The sequence below is a fragment of the Chinchilla lanigera genome, unplaced genomic scaffold (assembly GCF_000276665.1).
Source record: "Chinchilla lanigera isolate Chin_1 unplaced genomic scaffold, ChiLan1.0 scaffold00076, whole genome shotgun sequence".
NCBI classification, from domain to species: Eukaryota; Metazoa; Chordata; class Mammalia; order Rodentia; family Chinchillidae; genus Chinchilla; species Chinchilla lanigera.
This window is the reverse complement of record NW_004955477.1, coordinates 4,309,339-4,329,673: the sequence shown is the minus strand read 5'-3', so window position 1 is coordinate 4,329,673 and position 20,335 is coordinate 4,309,339. Positions and strand designations below refer to the sequence as shown.

At 43.2% G+C, this 20,335-nt stretch overlaps 1 protein-coding gene across 5 annotated transcripts in view; it reads left to right on the top strand.

The window, feature by feature from the left end:
- Positions 1–20,335, top strand: part of LOC102012090 (chromosome unknown open reading frame, human C10orf90) — a 211,426-nt gene that overhangs the window by 181,029 nt on the left and 10,062 nt on the right. For 3 of the 5 annotated variants that reach the window (XM_013503016.1, XM_005402005.1, XM_013503018.1), the window contains 3 exons: positions 941–1,231; positions 4,564–4,748; positions 6,955–7,132. In XM_013503016.1, the coding sequence (XP_013358470.1) occupies positions 941–1,231; positions 4,564–4,748; positions 6,955–7,132 (654 nt within the window). The remainder of the gene's footprint in view (positions 1–940; positions 1,232–4,563; positions 4,749–6,954; positions 7,133–20,335) is intronic. The other 2 variants (XM_013503017.1, XM_013503019.1) reach the window with 2 other exon arrangements.

The window sequence follows — 20,335 nt, the reverse complement described above, 5'->3', positions numbered from 1 at the left end:
AAGCACTCATTTGCTGGAAAAGCAAACCCAATATACTGTCCCTCATTTTACTTTATTCATTTAACAATATACCTTAGACTTTATTCCACATCTACACAAGAGCATCCACCTCATTTTTTACCTGCTATAAAGCATGGGTACACTTAGCTTATTTAACTAGTCCCCTGTTGAATGACATAAAGTGATTTCTAGGTATTAGCTATTACCATGTAGAAATAAGCCACATGTTGTACACATCTATAGATCAATCCATTACTACCTCTGTATTCACTATAGTACATGATTTAGAATCGGTGTTTCTGCAATAATGATAGCTAACATTTCTAAAATGTTTACTGTGTATCAGCTACTGTGCTAAACACTTTACATGCATTATTATTTTACTATATTATTCAATTTTAATATCTGGTATTTATATAAGTAATATCATGTGGTACCTGATGACAAGATATAATTTTTAAAATTATAGTGTATCTGTATATTACATAAAAGTAAATTATACAATAAATGAATAATATTTAATAATTATTAATCCATTATACTCTATCACCTAAATTTTTACAAATGAGGCTGGCTAGCTTAAAGTAGTGGAGGTGGGATTTGAGTCCAGGTACTCTGGTCTGAGTCAGGGTGCTAAGTTATCTAGTCTCCAGGTCACTATAGGACATATAACATGAGTTCCTAGGAGCTCTGTAGAGCATATGATAGTAGTGTATACAAATGGAGTTCTTATCCAGCCTTCAGGGGCAATCTTACAAGAACAATGCAGAGCATACGGTGAAAGTTTGAGAATATGTGGGCATATCGATGCCGCAAGTCCCCAGAGGCATTGCTATTACCCACCAGCTTGCCTCCAGGACAGCAGTATGGACAATAGATGTCAGCACAGTAGGCGTGGGCTTGTTAGATACTTTGAGTACAACTCTCATTTTATCTTTAGTAGAAACAAAAGTATTTTCTGGAAGCAGCAAGAAGCAGCAAGGTGAAGCACGTGTGACTCTGTCCGCTCCTCCAGTGGAGCAGAAGCACATTAAACGATTCCTTCCTGATGGGGACAGCTCCCCAAACGATGGCTGTCTGTCTAGTGACCTTTGTAAGCCCACAGAGAGACGACCTCCAAGCTTCCTGAGGCCCAGAGTCACCTTGCCTGGGTTCCTTTGCCCCTTACAAGATTCATACAGCTCTCCACAAGAAGACAATGGTGCCCAGATAAAAAGAGAGCTCCCCAAAGGTAAGGAGTGAGGGTGGCAGTCAAGAGGATCCTTTCTTAATTCTCTTGTGAAAAATGGAGCAATGTCTTCCTGGGCACACAAGCCTCACCTTATTGAGATATCAGAGAAGAGAAGGAGCAGAAACAGCTCACATGGTGGGACATTTAGACAGCACAAGCAGCCAGAAGGCAGCCTCCTAAGGGCCAGAGGCTCTAGTCCTGCTGGGCATAAGGATAGTACCAGCAAGGTGAAAGGCCACCCTGGAGCACAGCAGGTTCTGGCCTGAGCTCAGGAAAGTCTGAGAAGTTGGTGTGGCTTCTCTGAAGCAGCAGGTCTACCAGGCTGACCTGTGGGACTCAGTGCTCTCTCAGTGGTCCCCAGGAGAAAATGGTGACAGAATTTAGAAAATAAAGACAAAAGACAATAGCTGGGGTCAGGTGGAGTTACCTCTCTTGCCTGATGAGCACAAGGACTGACTTCAACATTAGGGGCATTTATTTATACCCTCGAGAGGCTGGTTAATTTCTGCCTTGCTGCCCACCAATCGGTTAACAAGTTACAACGGCTTGTTTACATGCTTTGAGGTGCTTCTGTGTTCTTGGGGCTCCCGTGTTCTTGGGCTGGCTTCATCCTGCATGTGTAATTATTTTCTAGTGTCAGCAGCTCCCAACACTGACCAAGCACTCCTGTGACAGACTAGCAGGACAGTGGCTCAAGGGTGTAACCCCACATGTTGCTGACACTTGACATGAGCACTTTAGACCCCACAGTGCCCATGAGGCAGGCCCAATCTCACCTGTCACAGAGAAGGAAACCAAGCAGAGCACAGGCATCATTTCTCTGGAGGTCATTCTGCTGGCCATGTCTGGATAGTGCAGTGGGTGGTGATGTCTAAGAAAGAGGCAAAAATGAAATGGTCTCTGGTCCCCAGTATGTCAGTGGGATAGTTTAGATTTTCTATCACTCTAATAATCTCCTCAAAGTATTATGGAGAAGGACAGAAAGAAAAATACAATATTATATAGCTTTGTGTTGTAAAAGTTAAAATGGTTATGGTAATTAATATATGAAAGTGTCCCTTGGAACTCATTAATCCCTAGCTCCTCATTCATCAATCCATTGCACAAGCAATTGTTAAACATCTACTGTGTGCCATGTATTGTGATCAGAGCATCCCACCCTCCAGGCTCTCAGTCCAGTACAGGACAGAGTGAGTAGCACTATTCTGTCTATGAAATGGGCTCGTAGGAAGCCCAGGGTGGCCTGGCACTCTGAGAGGGCCTGGCAGAAGTGACTTCTCCCTGAAAAAGATTCTGAGCAGGAACTTCAAATGTAATTAGAGGTCTAAAAATCAGGCCAAGAACAAAGAGCATGGCAGGCTGAGAAGGAGGCATGCACAAAGCAAAGGGATGGAATGCTCATTTGGGGAACTGCAAGTGAACCAGGGGCCAGAGCCCAAGGGTGGTGTCTGGTATGAGGGACCACACCAAGGTACCCATGTTTTCATGGAAGACCTTTCTAAAACCAGTGCTGGGGTCTGACTGAAGGCAATGAGATTTTCTCAGAAGGATACTGTGTCATAAGCAATGTGATAGACAGAGGGCAGAGAGCTCTTAGCCCAAGCAAGAGAGGAGAATGGACAGTTACTGGGTAGGAGACCGTCTACTGTATAGATGTTTTGGATTCAATGGGCGATCCTTGTAATGGAAGTGGAGAAGATGGGAAAATTAGGGCTGTCTTTGGATTACTGTTCTGGTCATGGTGAGATGGTGGAGAGGGCTTCAAAGAAAGTGCATCTTCCCTGTGAGCTACAGGAAATGTTCACAAGAAGACAGGGAAACAGTATGGTGGAGGGGAGAACTGATTTGCTAAGGAGGGGGTTTGGAGGGTAATAAGCAAGCATGGGCTAATCTGGATTGATAGTTAAGACACTGGCTAACCTGGGTTAGCAGTTATAAGTATAAAGAGGAGATGGGCCAACAGGGAAATCTTCTAGAAGGAGCAACAGCAAATGCTTGGAAATATGAAAGAGAATGGCATGAGAATGTCTAGGTAGTGTGGTCTTGGTAGAGCATGACAGTGACAGGTGGCAATGGAACATTCACCATGAGGAAGCCACGCAGAGTCTGGTCAGCTTGCACTTGTCAGAACTAGGGAACATTGATGGATGTTGAATAGAGATAGGACAGCTGGTCTAGCCAGTGAGAATCTAGGCACAAAGCATGACAATGACAGAAGATTCAGATGAGCTGCATCCTGGGGTCAGGTGAGCTTTCTGATGGCCACTTCAGCTTTCCCAAAAGAACCAGCTCTTCAAGGCACCTGGCTTGGCACTGTGGAGCATAATGTGGTCCAGCCCTTGAAAGAGTCACAGGCTCATGGGGTTAAAACATCATTTTATGGCTCCACTCAGGACCCATGCAACTGAGTGTGTGAAAGGTGTTTCTCTTCAGAAGGATAACAGAGTCAGGGACAGGTCCTGTCTTGGGGAAGGGAGACAGTGCCCTGAAGGCTGGAAGTCAGCCTAGAGATGGAGGTCACTGGGCAACAGAGCTAAGTGGTATGTGGGGACAGGAATGCAGGAGAGGTAAGGAAGACTTTGTGCTGGTTCAGAGCTGGAGAGTTTGGTGAGACTGTAGTTGGGCTACAGAAAGTGCAGTAAGGAGAATAAGGGGGCTCAGATTGGAAGGGTGAGCTAAGGATAGACCAAAGGATCTATACTTTCCAGGCTGAGGCATTGGTCAGGAAGTGGCCAGTGAATTCTTACTGATCTCCCTTTTACCACCCTAAGTGCTGAGGAATCATCTCATTTCCTGACCTTTTTCCAAAAAGGAAAATCAAAATGGCCCGAGGCAGAGACCAAAAAAATGAGCTCTGAGAGAGAAATCATCCCAATTACTTATGTAAAGCCAGTGGTAGACCCAGGCAAATTAAGGGGAGAGATAAATAATTGAATGCCATCCCCCATCTTTATGTCATTAGTATAGCAAACATGAGACAGATTAATATGCTGTCCTGAAGCAACCCAACTGTAATAATTGTACAGGACACACAATATGAAACAGAGAAGAGAGTTTCTGTTCATTTTCAGCAAAGGCATTGTAAGCATCAGAAGCCAAGGAAATACCTCCATGGCATAATTAGCCAGTCTTGAAGTGTGGCTGACTGTGAGTGCTCCTCCCTGTGACCAGGGCAGCCATGATGAGGCATGATCTTGTCAGCTTAACGAGGCCCATTAATAACCCACTGGTGTTTCTATTTTCAAAATTGTCTTCTGTGTCTAATGGTGTTGAGGAGCCAGGGAAAAATCACTCAGTGCCCTCTAAATGGAATTCTAAATCTTCTCTCCTAGGAGATTATACATGCTGTGACTTGGTTGTAAAAATAAAGGAATGTAAGAAGAGCGAGGACTCCACCATGCCTGAGGTCTCACCAGCACTCCCCTCACCAACACCTCTCAAGGGACCTGAAACACCTGGTTTGTCAGAAGACAGACCTGATCCTCAGGAAATACCTGCAAACCCTTTGACCTTGCAGGTAAGGCCTGCTGAGCATCCCAGCTTGATTCTCACCCAAAGAGGGCCATTTCTGGGGTATGGCAAAGAGATGTACAGCCTCATTTCTGCCTCTGAGACTGGAAACTTCCTTTCTAGTGGCTGTGTGACCCTGGCAGGTTCCCTAACCGATCTGAGCCTGTTTCACCATTTGAGAATGGAAATGATGACACCACTCTACCTGCTGAGAATGAAGGTCAAATACTATAAACAGTGACCATGATCGTAGCAATGGCAGGTGCCCAAAGGCTGCACAGGTCACTGGATAGGCATCTCCACCTTTGATCCTCTAAATACCCCTGACAGGCAGGAGCCCCCATAGGTTGTCTTTAGATCAAGACACTGAACCTTTGAAAGACTGTGAGAATTAACAATTCATATGGCCATGAACTGCAGGAAATGGAAGCTTTTGTTTGGCACCTTTCATAGTTATAGGAGGAATATGGACAATTTTATTAAGTTATAAAAAATTAGGAAGACAAAGAGCCTTGGAGAAACCCCACTATGGTGTATTGCATAGCCAGCCACAACCTTAGGGAAGGTACTTAGTATGCTGTGAGTCTCCCTGGGAATGTGAAGATGGCTCCATTGGTGAACTCCTGCATCCTTGGGGGCCCAGTAAGGCCCCTTGGTGTGTTCACTGTGCCCCTAAGCATCCTAAGCATCCTAAGCCTCCAGGAATTTCCTTGGAGTGATGCAGCAGTCACACATGGATGAGCAGGGCATTCTCAGGAGCTGTCTTTCTAGGCCTGGGCTTCCCATGAAACTTCAGTATGTATGGTGATTGGTGGCTGTAGTGCCAGGTAACTAGTGGTTAGCACTTGGCGAGAAGACTCCTTTCTTGACACATCTGCCAGAGGCAGAAACGTGGCATAGACAGAGCCCACAATGCCACCCTGGAGAACTCTGAGCTCCCAGTGGACTGGGAGAGGAATGAAGCAGAGGAGTATTTCCACCATGGCAGCATACCCAGTAAGCCTTTGCTGAGCACTTGCTATATGCAGAGTTGTATGCAGAGCTGTAAGCAGAGCTGTATGCAGAGCTCAGGGCAGTGTCTGTGATCATGACATGCAATATCAGTGACAGCATCTGCTCATGCTTTCCAGGATCTTACAGCCCAGGATGGAGATAGACATGTGCAAATCACTCTTGCATGAAGTGATCTGTAAAGTCCCACAATGATAATGCTGAACAGGGGAGATCCATCAGGGTTTGCTGGGATAGATGGAACTTGAAACAGTGGGAGTGGCTGTGGATTGTCCTCCAGGAAGGGGAATAACTAGAGTATGGGCCATCAGAGAATAGAAAGTTAAGATAATGATGGGCAGAGAGAGTAAAATATGACTCTTATAGGAGAGGGTCACCATGTGATCTACTGAGGTACTGTGAGCCTCTGTGTTTGCATCTGTCCAATGGGAATAAATACACTTACACTGTAGAATCCATGGGGGTATCCCAGGAGAGGACCTAGCCCAGTGTCTTGCATGGCAGCAGTCTTTTCCAGCTGACCTGTGGCTTGGTGTATGGACGTGGTAGGGATGAGGCAGATGTGGAATTTAAAGGCTTTTGACCCATTCTATGGAGCTCATGGAACCATTTTGTGTAGGCAGGTATTTCCTCCTCATTCTACTGAGGACGAATGGTTTCCTAAAGTCAGTGTTATAGTTTTTCCTGAAAAGGCCCATTTTTCACCCTGGGAGGATGATGCTTCTGCAAGTCTGTACCTTCCAAGAAGCAAGTGACTCACTGTGTCTACCTCCCACCTGCATCCATTTTCCTTTGAATTTTGGATGCAGGACCTATTGGCAATTAGGGATTTACTGAAGGACAAATGGGCAGATGTTTGCCTTTCGCACTGGTGGTCTCACAGTTCATTCCTGCTTGATGCTGTGAATGCGACCCTTGGTGCTGGCCAGAATTGACTACCACCACCTGTGTCATCAACATATCTGTTCCCATTTTTACACACGGTCATGGGGAAAAGCAGTGAACTATTTTGTACAAAGCTCTTAGTTTCTGAGTAAAATATGACTCTTATAGGAAAGGGTCACCATGTGATCTACTGTGTACTTTTTGTACAAAGCTCTTAGTCCTGCTTTTGATTGGCTTCTATTGGCTAAATTGGATGGATGTGTTGGCTTTTGGTATGATTTCTCTTAAAAATAAAATATTTTCTTTCTTCCAATTAGGAAGCTCTGGAAGTCCATAAACCTCAGTTCATTTCTCGCTCACAAGAAAGGCTGAAGAAGCTAGAACACATGGTGCAACAGAGAAAAGCGCAGCGGAAGGAGAGCCTGGGGCAGAAGCAGAATCTCCTTCCTGTCCGTGCCAACAAGAAGCAATTCACTGTTCCCCATCCTCTTAGTGGTAGGCTGCAGGTGGTGGGGGAGATCTGGAAAGGACCAGGGGAGAGGAGTGCTTGGGGATAAAGTCATTACCTAGGTTCTAACAGTCCCACTGACATAGGAAGAACTAATTGTAGGCATCCTAATGCCTGTTCTGAGAGCTTGCTCATTTTTGAGAGATTACATATGGGCATCAAACTTAGCAGGAATAACTTGGGACACCAATTTACCATTATAGCTGGGAAAGAAGCCACACCACTGTAGCAGCCAGGGTAGCAAGTTCAAATTCTTGGCTCCTGACTGATGTTTGCAAGAGATCCCCTTTGCCCTTTATAGATTGCAAAACAGATCTCAGGGTGAGAGGTTGACTCCAGCTTGTCTACATCAACATTCGTCATCCTGAAACCCCTTCCTGCTGTGAGCTCAGGGAAAGGATGGCCAGCTTGCTGAATACTGTGAAGCCAGGGTCAAGCTGACCCTTGGAGGGAGGGCACTCACTCACTCACTCATGGGAGAAGGAGTTATCAGGAACCTTCTCTAGGCCAGGCTCCATGTGGAGGACTGGTGATACCACAGGGGGCAAGACTGATCTCAGTCCTTTCTTCATGGAGCTAAAGAACAGACCATTTAAGTAAGCAAAAATAACAAGAAAAGATAACAGCAAGGATGCATGATATCACAGCACATACTTATGGCCTGCCAACCCAAATCTTAAAATCTGCAGGCATGGAGAAACCTCAGTATGATTCCTTTGGATGAAGGAATGAGATCTCTCTTCCTAGGAAAATGTTTTGTTCCCCAGAAGGTAAAATCCTGAGTATAATTCTGAATAAAAGTCCTCTGGGGAAATAACTATATTCAGTAAAGTGCAGCTTAGCAAACATTACCAAGATCCCATAAGGGAGAACTGGAGAACAGAGGAAAAGAGGTGTTGTAATAGAATTCCTGTGGTCGCCCATGGTCCATGGGCAGGCAGTCTTCTTCCTGTAACCAAGGTTGCTGTGGAAGAGTTGTCTGGTGGCGCTGGCAAGGGTGGGCATGAATGTATCCTTCTCGTGCAAAGGATTGGGCAAAATACCTGCTGCTTCTTTCTCATAGCACTTTCTAGTATGCTAAGGAATGGAGACACCAAGATGCCCCCCTTTGAACAGTGAGTATCTAGCCAGCATTCCAAACCAGGTAACAGATACAGGCTCAATCTGTATGTGTTCTTCAGGGGCTGGTTAGCCGCTGGCTCTACAAAGAGAGACTGGGTTCAGGTACAGACTTTTGAAGATACCAAGAGAACCAAATGCTGGCCACAAATGGGAGGGTCCTTGGGCCTCCATGCCTGCACTTGCCCTGAGGCTGGCCAGGTGTTGGTATCATGCTGTGGGTCTCTCAGCCTCAGCATTTCTGAAGACACTGCTTGGTAAACATGGTTAGGCTGATGCCAATAAATACAAAACAATGCTGCTTTAGAGTACAACACATTTATACACACACTTAATAGAATCTAAGCCAGGAAGCCCAAGGCAGTGGGGAACTCATGCAGCATGGTGCTCTGTCAGCCAGCCTTTCATTGCTATGGTAAATGGCTGAGACATATCAAACTAAAGAGAAAAAAGATTTATTTCGGCTTCCAGCTTACAAGGCTTCAGTCCCTGGTCAGTTACACCCGTTGCTTTTGGGCTTATGGCAATGTAGTACATACTGGTAGGGAGTGCACAGTGGGGCAGAGTCACACATCTCATGGAGAGACCAGGGTCCCTCGGGCCCCTTTGCAATCAGACCCCCAGTGGCTGACACCTGCTCCTAAGTCCCACCTCTTAAAGGTTCCACCCCATTCCAGTAGCTCCCAGCTGGGGCCTAAGCCTGAACAGATGGGCCTCTGGAGACATTGCACTTGCAAACTACTGTATAGGAGGTGTCCGTGCTTGGTCCTTCTTTCCCAGAGAAGAACTACCTGTCTGTCCCACACTGCTGGCCACAGTAGCTCAAGTGTCAGAGATGATATGGCCTTAGTAGGCTGGGTTACCTTCCTAGATTGATGTAGGAAATTTACACACAAGGTGGTTTAACATAACAAAAATAATTGTATTTTCTCAAAATTCTGCAGGCCAGAAATCAAAATCAAGGTGTCCAGGAGGTTGGTTTCTTATGGAAGGTTGGAAGGAAAATGTGACATGGATCTTTCCCAGCCTTTGTGGCTTCTGGAAAACTCTGATGTTCCTTGGCTTAAGGATGCCTCACCTCAGGCTCTTCCCGTTTTCACATGGCCTTTCTCCTGTGTCTGCAGGTCTTTGTGTCCACTCTTCCTCTTCTGTTTTCTAGGTTAGGGTCCTTCTTACACAGTGTCACCTTATCTTTACTTGAATACATTTACAGAACCACACTGTCAATAAGGTCAAAATAAGATCCCATCCATAAGCATGGGAGGTTAGGACTTGATCAGATCTTTCAGTGGGAAAAAATTCTACACAGCACATCATCCAACTTTGATGTTTGTCCTTACATGCTCACATTCCTATAGATGAAAGTTTTAGAATTGTACATAATAATAGGGGATTAGGCCATGTCAATAGCATTAAAATAACCAAGGTATCTTTTTATTCTCCAAATTCCAGAATAGTCCTGGTGACTGGAATGCTTGCAGGGGACTGGCCAGCATGGATTTTATAGCCATTTTGCTGTCCCTGAGTATTTATGTGTTGACGAGAGCTTTACTTTCATGTTTATTTGTGTTAGGTCAGTTAAATCAGACAACTTCTGAAACCAGAGCCTCATGTGAGCTCAGGCAAGTGAGAGGGAATGTTTAAGGCCCCATTAAACAAGTCTACAGTACACATCTTGTCTTCAGCCTGTCTGCTGGCAAGATGATAAAAGCAAAATGCAGATGTTTTTCTTACATGCTAAATTAGTTAATAAATCATATGCGTGAATGAGCTCTGGCTACAGTGTCAAGGCGTCTGGTAAAAAGAAGACTCAGATTTGCTTTCCTGCTGGGGTAGCTGCCTCTGATCTGGGCTTGCAGAGCAGTCTTGGCTGAAGGACAGACCCGAGAGTTTCAGGTGGGAACCAGTGAGAAGCAAGTTGCTGATTTACCGGGACAATTATAGCAAGGACCAGGGCCAGTTCGCTCGTGTTGGTTGATGAATTCTGAGCAGCCTCTGAGGTTCCGGGGCAGAGTGCTGTGTGTGTGTGTGTGTGTGTGTGTGTGTGTGTGTGTAGGTGTAGGTGTGCCTGCATTTGTATGTGTAGGTGTTAATTACAGTTAAGGGCTCCTGTCTAGAGACAGGAGAACTTTTGAGAATAATTGGGGATGACAGACCAGAAAGTAGCACTAGAAATGTCTTGGCCACAGCCCACACCTTCTGAAGATCTCCCACTTGAATACAGTGAGTAGCAACCATGCAGGTAAATCATGGTGCAAGTTAGGGAACAAGTCACTGGTGATGCTCAGTTCAGCTATGGGGCTGGGTAGTAGGGGTGAGACCCCGGGAGGAAGATGAACTCAAGGGAAATAGAACCCAAGGAGAGCAACAGGCATTGTATCAGTAGGTCAGCCTGAGCAGGGAGCTGGGTTATGTCACAGGCAAGATGTGACAAAGTCTGGCCCAGAGAAGAGAAGTGGGTTCAGAAAGGTGATAGATTCAAGAGGTACTTGGGTAGAATCACTGATGGTTGCTTTGTGGGAGACAGAAGCTGAGACGGAACTGGGAGAAAATGGTAGGAGGGTTTTCCTTTCAACACTCCAAGCTCTTTCTTCTTCTCATGCCAGGGCTTTACCCCATCAGTTCACCAGTTACCTGGGAGCTCTAAGCAAGGCTTCTTTCTCCCTCAGTCTTGAGGTGCATGGGTCAGGTTCAAAGGCCAACCCTGAGGTGGGAAACAGTGTTTCAGAATTAGTCATTGCTTCTCCCTTGCAGATAGACTCCAAAGCAGGAAAGCCCTTATAGCACGTGTGGAGCATCAGGTATACTGTGGGCCTTGGGATTTCAGCACCTGCAGGTAGTATGGGGGAGCAGTCAGTGGAATCCCTTACCATCCTCTGTTGACAGATCTGTGGCTTCATCTCATGCTCACTGCAGCTCTGCCAAACTGGCCCTGCCCACTTCCCACTGAGCTTCAGCCTCTATGGATTATGTTCCCTACCTTGAAACCCAGACCCCTTCCTCCCTGACTCTGCCACTCGCCCACTCTACCTAGTTGGTCTTAACTGCTGTCTCTCCAGGGATGTTCATCCTCAGAGACCCCAAACCACCTAATAGAAGTTTGTCTGTGTGTCCTTCCTCTGTATCACATCATCCTCTCAGCCCTCCTGAGCCCCTCTCATGTCCAGCTTCTCCTTCTGTTCCCTATGTCGTATAGCCTGGTGTATGCTGGCTTCATTTCTCAGCCGAGTGCTTTGCTAATGATGGATCACTGTTCCTACCAGTACCTAATGCTACAGCCAATTCGGAGAGCCCCACACTACCCAAACACTGCCTGAATGGCCTGGCTGCCGTCTCAGCTTGTTTCCTAGCTGCCTGTCAGGGTCCTTATCCATAGCTCTCCCAGGCTGTCTCTTCAACCTTTAAATGTGCAGGACACCGACCAGCAACCTCCTCTTCTTCTTCTAATTCCTCCCATATCCCCCTACACACACTGCCACTTATGACTCTTGAATGTATGTAAATCACGTACTGTCTTACCTTCTTCATTTTGGATTAAGTCATGTAGCTTCACTAGGAAAATCTGCCTAGATTGGAAGCCTTGGCAGGCACACACCATGTCAAGTCACTGTGAGACTCCCTGCTGGATCTACCAAATCAGACTGACTTAATCTGAGTTGCATTATTCACACTTCCCAATGTGAGCCAAGTCAGGGCCATTCAAATCATGGGCCAGTGGAGGAACGGAATTCTCCAGAAGCCATTGCAAATTTTCTTCTTTAGCAAATCTGCCTTCGCTGATGAGTCTTGGCTGGAGCAAGTATTAACATTAATTTGCATTCTGAGAGCGTCTACGTGGAAATGTGACCTAACAGATATGAGATGGCAGCAGAAGTCACTGCAGTAATAAAAGTGTGCATTTCATCACACAGCTAGCAGAGCAGAGGCCACACTGTCCTTACTATTGCCCGATCTGATCTCATGAATGTTTTTCTGTACAACACTGAAATAAATACTTGTGGTTAGTTCTCCCAATATTAGTCACAAAGGAATTTTAAAATGTGCTGATCAGATAAAAATAAATTTTTACTTTATCAGTTTGCAAAGAAAATAGGAAGCTTAAAGACAGTTTCTCTGATTCAAGACATTCACAGGAACATTGCTATTAGTGTCCTTTAGCACTGTGACACTGTGTTGCTTAAAAAAAAGGGAAGAAAAGACCAATTTATGTCTATTGATTAGAATTAGACTTTAAGGACAATGTCACTTCCAATTAAAATAGCAAAAAGTACAAACACTGAGTTTCAGAATGGCAAGGAAAATGACTCTATGAGAGATTACTTTTGTTTTTTGATTTTGTTTTTCAGTGATTTCCCTTTATCTTTCACAAAGAAGTTAATAAACCCTGCAGGAATACCAAGAGTATAAACCTACTTGGCCACAAGCATTAAGCTTATCAATGATCTATAAATCACCATATTTGTGGTTCTTTGAAAATGCTGGGAAGCCCTAGAAATGGAACAAACACTGACTTTTATGAACAGTTACTACACTACATTATAATAGACACAGCTGTTTGATGGTGGGGAATGTGATTTGAGTTTAAATTTGTCATTTAAACACACACACACTTTGTTTTACCTTTATTAAGGTTTAATTCACAAAAATGAATGTGATGTTCTATGGGATGCTTCCATATATGACTGCATTGTAAGATCATTAAGCCAAGATCATCAACATAATTATTGCCTCGCATATTTATTTCTTGTGAGAACATTTAAGGTGTACACTTAACAATCTTTAGGTAAAATACTTTATTATTAACTACAGTCACTGTGTTATATAATAGGTCTTCAGAAGTTACTGAAGACTAATTGAAACTTTGTTCCCTTAGACAAGCTGTGGCTCACCTGCCACAGCCAGCTGTTCATTATCATTGAAAGCTCTAAAAGGTTTACTGTCACTGCCTTAGACCAACATGCCCTGACTCTCCTAATCCCTCTGCCCTTGATAACCACCACTCTACTCTTTCCTTTTATGTTATAGTTTGATGGTATGTTTAGCGGTAGAACTTTTGGAAGGAGATTATATCATGAGACCACTAAGATTATCGCTGAATAACTCATACTAAATGTGCTAGTAGGAAGCTAGGGGGAAAGGACACTAGGGAGGTAACCTAGAAGGGTATATTTTTGTCCCAGGTCCCTTTTTCTCTCTTTGGATCTTTCCCAGTTCTCTACTTCCCACCTGCCATGAGATGGATAGCTTTCCTCTGTCACACCCTTTGACTATGATGTTTCTGCTTTGGAGCCAGCTACCATGGCCTGAAGCCTTGGAACCCATGAGCCAAGAAAAACCTTTCCTCCTTTTAGTTGTGGGCAGTAGGTATTTTTCCCAAGAGACAAAAAGCTAATACAGTGAGTTAAACTTTTTTAGATCCCACATGTATGTGAGATCATTTGTCTTTCTGTTTCTGGTTTATTTCATTTGATATCATATCCTTTATTTAGGTTCATCCATTCTGTCAAAAAGAAATAACAGGATTTCTTTCTTTTTTAAAAGTCAAATAGTTTTCCAGTGTCCATTATGAGTGTATGTGTATACACATTTTCATTATCTATTCATTTGTTGATAGACACTTAGGTTGATTCCATACCATGGCTGTTAAGTATAATGCATCAATGAACACAATAGCACAGGTAACATTTCTACATGCAGTGGTACCTTGGTTCACACACTTAATTCTTTCCCTGATTCTGCTGGCAGCAAAACTGCAAGAATTGTGGAACAAACTGTGCAAGCAGAATGGTGGAAAGAATTAAGCTTGTGCACCGAAATACTACTGTATGGCTTCATTTCCTTTGCATATTATATATCTAGAAATGGGATTGCTGGATCATATAGAAGTTCTATTTTTTTATTTTTTTGAGGAACTTCCATCATGTTTTCCATAATGGCTGTACTAATATAGATTCCTACCAATAGTGTACATGAATTTCTTTTCTCCATACCTTTGCCAAGATTTCTAGGTTTTTTTCCTATTACAACACCATCCTAACAGATGTGAAGTGTCATTTCACTGTGGTTTCAATTTGTGTTTCCCTATAGATGAGTAACTGTTAGCCTTTTTTTCATGTACCTCCTGGGCATATTTGTATGTCTTCTTTTGATAAATGTCTATTTCAGTATTTTGCCCATTTTTTTAATCAGATCGCTTTCTTACTACCAAATTGGTCTGATTTGCAAATATTTTTTCTCATCCCACAGGTTGTCATTTCAGTCTGTTGATTATTTCCTTGGCTGTGCAGAAGCTTTTTTAGTTATGAGGAAATCTACCTTATCTACTTCTGCTTTTTTAAACTCGTGTTCGGGGTTATAATCCAAACTATTATTGTTTAGGCCAGTGATGGTAAATCTTTTAGAACTTTCAATGATATAAACAGCCCGCTATGTCATGGGTGCCACAGGTTCACCACCTCTGGCCTAGACTCATGTCCTACAACTTTTCTCCAGTATTTTCTTCTAGTAGATTTATAACTTCCATCAATTTTGCATTGACTTTTATATAGGGTGTGAGATAAGGATTCAGTTTCATTCTTCTGAATGTGACTATCTCAACATCATTTGTTGAAGAGATTGTCCTCTTCTTATTGTGTGCTTTTACCACTTTTGCTAAGAATAAGTTGTATGTAAACATGTGGATTTATTTCTGAGGTATCTATTCTGGTCTTTTGATCTATTTGTCTATTTTTATGCCAGTATCATTGCTGTTTTGATTACTGCAGTGTTATAGTTGATTTTGAAACCAGGTAGTACAATATCTCCAGCTTTGTTATTTTTGCTCAGGATAGGTTTGACTATTGAGGGTCCTTCCTTTTCAATTTCTTCCTTGACCCGTTGGTTTTTCTGAATTTACTTGATTTCCACACATTTGTGAATTTTCCCAAATTCCTCCTGTTGTTCATGTTTAGTTTCATTGTGTCTAGGAAAGATACTTGATATGATTTCAGTCCTCTTAAATTTGCTAAGACTTGTTTTATGATTTATATAACCTATTCTGGAAATGATTCTGTTTGTTCTTGAGAAGATTTTTTTGATGCTTTCAGGTGGAATGTTCTATATATGTCTGTATACTATTATATATAGTTCAAGTCCATTGTTTCCCTGCTGATTTTCTGTCTGGGTGATCTATGCATTGTTGAAAGTGATATATTGAAGTCCTCTGATATTATTATATTGCTGCCTATATCTCCCTTCAGACCTATTATTTACTTTGTACAGTATATATTAAGGAGTTCTACTGTTGGGTACATATATATTTATAATTGTTTTGTCCTCTTGATTAATTGGTCCCTTTATCATTACATACTGACCTGTTTCTTTTTCTAGTTTTTGGTTTAAAGTCTATCATGTCTGCTGTTGTTTAAATATTTACAAGGAATTTACTGGGAATATCTTTCCCTTGCCTTCACTTCCTAAGTGTGTCCTTAAAGCTACAGAAGTCTCTTCTATGAAACATGTACTTGAATCTTTTTAAAAAAATCTATTTATCCATTTTATGCCTTTTGATTGGAGGACTTAATCCATTTACACTCAAGAAAATTGAGTGCTTGCTATTGCGATTTTGTTCACTTTTTCCCCTGATCTTTTCAGCTCCTTTGTTTCATTTTTCCTCCTTTGGGGTCCTCCTGATGCCTTTTCCTCTCACTGGAGAAGGCATGGTCAAGAGGATGTCTTTTGGCACCTGGTTTGGCTCTTAGCACACTCACAATGATGTTGACTCTGGTGGCCATGGAGCCAGTGTCTGAAGCATAGGCACATTTGTAGGGACCACAGCTCCAGAGTCAGGGGCAGCAACAGTACATGTGCTCAGCAAACATCCTGCTGCCATGTTGGTAATGACATATACATATTTTTCAGAAAATGTGGAGAAAGTATACAAGATTTTCTTTTCATACATACAGATTAAATCCTATCCAACAGAAGCAGGTAATTCTGAAAAATGAAGATTGATTCTAGCTGTTAATGTCCCATAGTTGGTAAAGAGAGCATGACTCTTTCTTCCTAATGTCCTTTAGCCAAAAACTATTCCAAATTCTGAGCAGGACCACTCCTTCAGCTTTCTTTGAGAAATGTTTTATGCTTTGTATTTTGTATTCTCTTGGAAGTTCACACTGCCCAGTGTATGATAGAGACACTTATAAGTCCTGCAGCAAGGAAAACTGCTTAATTCACTTAACATGTTTCTCCTAAGCTTCTTTTTACTTTAGAATACTTTTATCTAATTCTCAAAAGCTCACTTTGGAAATACTGCTCCACGATTCTTTGCTTATATATCTATCCCACTTTTCTAAAGAAACCTCTGACTGGAATTTCCAGTTGCCATTTGTCCATGGAAATCTGAGTCTGTAGGAAAGTGATCTTCCTCTTTACCTGTAACACTTTAGTCAAACATGGCTGAGGGCTGCAGGAACCGTCTCGGAAGTAGTACATGCTGCCTATTTTCATCTATGTCAGGCTTTGCCCCACTAGACGCTTGCCTAGCAATGGGCTCTGCCATGCTAGAGTGTCCATGTTGGCTATCCTAATATCGTAACAATGCCTCCATGACAATGCCCAGTATAAAGTCTACTGGAAAAACAAGAGCCAGTCACAGTCCCCCTAGTAAAGAGCCTCAAATGTGTCACAATGTAAAATAAGCACAAAAAAGAGAGAGAATCAGATCAGGTGGAGTGTGGCTATACAAGTGAACTGAGGTAGCGACAGGAAGCAGCAGTGAGCCACCTGGGAAATAACTGCATGGAAAGGGCAGAGCTTGCCTCCTTCTCTCCTTCCCTTCCCTCCTTCCCTGTTGCATTCATACACAACAGCTTCAGTCCATGACCTTGTGGCCCCATGGCATGGGCCTGATGCTTTGCTGCATGGCCTGGAGAAGCTTTTTAAATGCTAAGATAGAGCTGCCAGATTCATCAAATGAAAATATAGGATGCCAGATTAAATTTGCAGTTTAGATCAACAATGAAGAATTCTTTGCAAAAGTATGCTCCATGCAATATTTGAGAAACACTTATATTTTTAAGGTTTCTTTATTTATTTGAAATGCAAACTTCACTGCACTACAATGGCATGTAACGCATGCAGCAGGCATTGTATCTAGCAATTCTTCCACAAGGTTATGAAGCTCATGGGAGGACTTGTCTTTGTTTTCCAATCCCTCTTCTTACCTTCTATCAAAGTAGCAGTGACCTTTATGTACAGGAAGGCATTCAAATTACCTATAGGGCTGTTGACACAGACTATTGACCTACCCTCAGAATTCTCTATGCAAGTGACCTAGCATGGGCATAGAGAATTTGTATTTGTAAAAAGCATCCAGGTGATGCTGAATGTTGCCGGTTCAGTGATAGCAAGGTAGGTGGAAGCCACACAGATGTTGGCCTTTATGTGAAAATTAAAGCTCCACTTTGAGAACTGCAAAGTTGTATAAAAATCCCACTGATTCTGTTAGTGCTCAATTCTCAGGTCTACTTACTTGGAGACCTCAGATAACTTACTTAATCATAAAACCTCTGCTTCCTCATGTGTAAAGAAGAGAGCTCTCCTTTACTGGGTCATTGTAAGGATGAACTGAAACATAAATTAATTGAGAGCCTGGGGTCAGGTGTGGAAGAAAACACTTGGGGAATTGTGGCAGCTCTAATTTCTTCATAGGTTATAGAGCATATTCATGCTCATAGGTTATAGAGCATGAATCCTTCCAAGAATCTTTAAAACAGATGCTATGCACCTTTGAGCAGAGGAAGAACCAAAGGTACCAAGCTCAAGTACCTTCTCCAGGGTACATAGCACCAGGCAAAGGCTTAAACTGGCCATGGGTTTTCAGGTTTAGCTATAAACCATCAAAAGAGTCATCATATGTATAGCATAAAAGCATAGTATGTAATTTATTAATACTCATATTATCTTTATGTAAACAGAAAGAATCTCTGAATTTCCCATCATATTGAGTGAGATCAGGCAGAATTGGGGGTCATTCAGTCCTAGAGGCTAGATGGAGCCACCCATTTTACAACTAGATTTCTTTCAGTATCAGCAGTGTGCTCAGTGCAGAAAATACTGTGTGTCACTTCATAGCCACTGTGGAGCTCCCTAGCGAGGAGTGTGGGGAGCTGGGGCATGCAATATTTTACAGAATGACAGGAGCCCTTTATTAGAGTTTGCTTGGGGAGCTTTTCTGATCCCAGTAGGGATCTGGTTTAGTTTGGCAGTCTCTAACCCTGCCAGCAACAGATGAAAGGAATTCACGCAAGTGCAGCTTTTTGTCTCATAGGTCCTTTGTAGGTTCACAGTCCAAGTTAGGAGCTAGTACAAGCCAGCCTTCTTTAGCAGTCCCTGTGGCTTTTATGGGGAGCTCAGGAAGAACTTGAACCTCTTCGTCCTTCACTGGATCTCTCCAGTAGTAACCAGCCAATAAATATAAATAAGAAGCATGTAGTATCTTTTGGCCATAGGAATGAAGTGGGAATGGGAAAGAAGCAGGGGGTACTGGGCTGGAGAGGAGGAATACATTAAAAAGAGACTTTTTCTATGCTCTACATCAGGAACTTGCATTTTATCTGGGGAGAGAGTTGAGCATGGAGACAGCTATAAGCCAAGTCTACCATCCTGTAGAAGACACTTTCAGAGTCAGACAGAGAAGGGAACTGACAGTGCTCCTGTGGAGGAGAGGGCCAGAGAGTGCAACAATATTCCAATTCTCTCCAAAAGTTGTTTTCATCTCTGTTTGTCTGTGGGGGTCTGGGATCTGCTCATGGCTGTGGTCCAGGACCCATCTGCCCTTGTTGATTCATTGTTCTTCTTCAGGAAGGTCTGTGAGGGCTCCCAGGCTCGTGTTCATGGTGGCACCCTCTCATCAGCTTCCCCTCTCCCAATGAAGTGCAGCCTAGGGAGGACATCATACTCCCTAGCACTCTGTCTTTTCTTGGAAACTCTAAGGTGATGACCCTACTCCAGTTTGAGGGGAAATTTCTGTGCACAGGAAGTGAGCTCTCCACAGAACTTCCTAAACCAGAAGCTCCTTCCCACTTTCTTTCTTGAACTGAGTATGCAAACAAAGAAGCTGTTTCTGGAGACCCTCTGCTTTATTTTTCCTTTCTTAAATTTGTATTCACCGAAAGGGTCAGAGAGCCTTCTTGACTTTCCAAACTGTAACATCATCATCACTCTCTCCTGTATCCAGATGATAAGCAGCACATGGGATCATTTTCATGTAAATATCGGTGCCTGTGGCACTTCCCCTTAGTTTCCTGACCTGTAGACCAAGCTGCTCATCATATGTGACCATCATGCCGGGATAGGATTCCACAGAAGTGGGGCGTGCTTTTAGAAAAATGGGAATGCTTATCCAGCACAGGATTTTCTCAGCACAAGAGCACTTCAGAGGCCAATAACCTGTGTCTTTAACATGCCTTTGCCTGGTGTAATGTGCACTACTTAATTTCTGGAGGGTTAATCAGTCCAAGATAGACCAATGAAGTAGAGATTCCACCATGGTGAGCAGAATAGAAATGTTGTTTATGTAACTGGATGTGAATCTTGAAAACCATGATGTGCTTACTTCAGGGGCAATACAGCAGCTGCTTAATGGCTTTGAAATCTGTGTGATGAACAGCTTTGTGATTTAGCATGCATGCACTGGAGACCCCCCTAAAACACTTCCCGTTGTCATTTTTTGTGGAGGACCCAGTCATTACTGGAAGATTCCGGGAGGGGTAAACTTGTGCTTTATTCCCCAGCTGGCTTGTTGACTCTGCTGCATTCTCTCCAACAAGTATGTCTTAGTTGTGGTGTATCTGAGGTAGGGAAGCAAATTTTTGAAACATTCTTCAAAGATCTTAGAGTAAGTAAAGAAAACAGGCTTCTGAGAGGGCATTGTCCTAATAAATGCTGCACAGTTGATTATCATTTAGATTACTGTTCACCAAGGAAAATGGAGCTTTGCAATCAGAGCTACAGATGAAGGTTGGAGGGCAGGAAAAATAGGCCCAGCCCCATAAACAGCCAATTGTGTTGGTATCCCCGAGGTCCTTGGT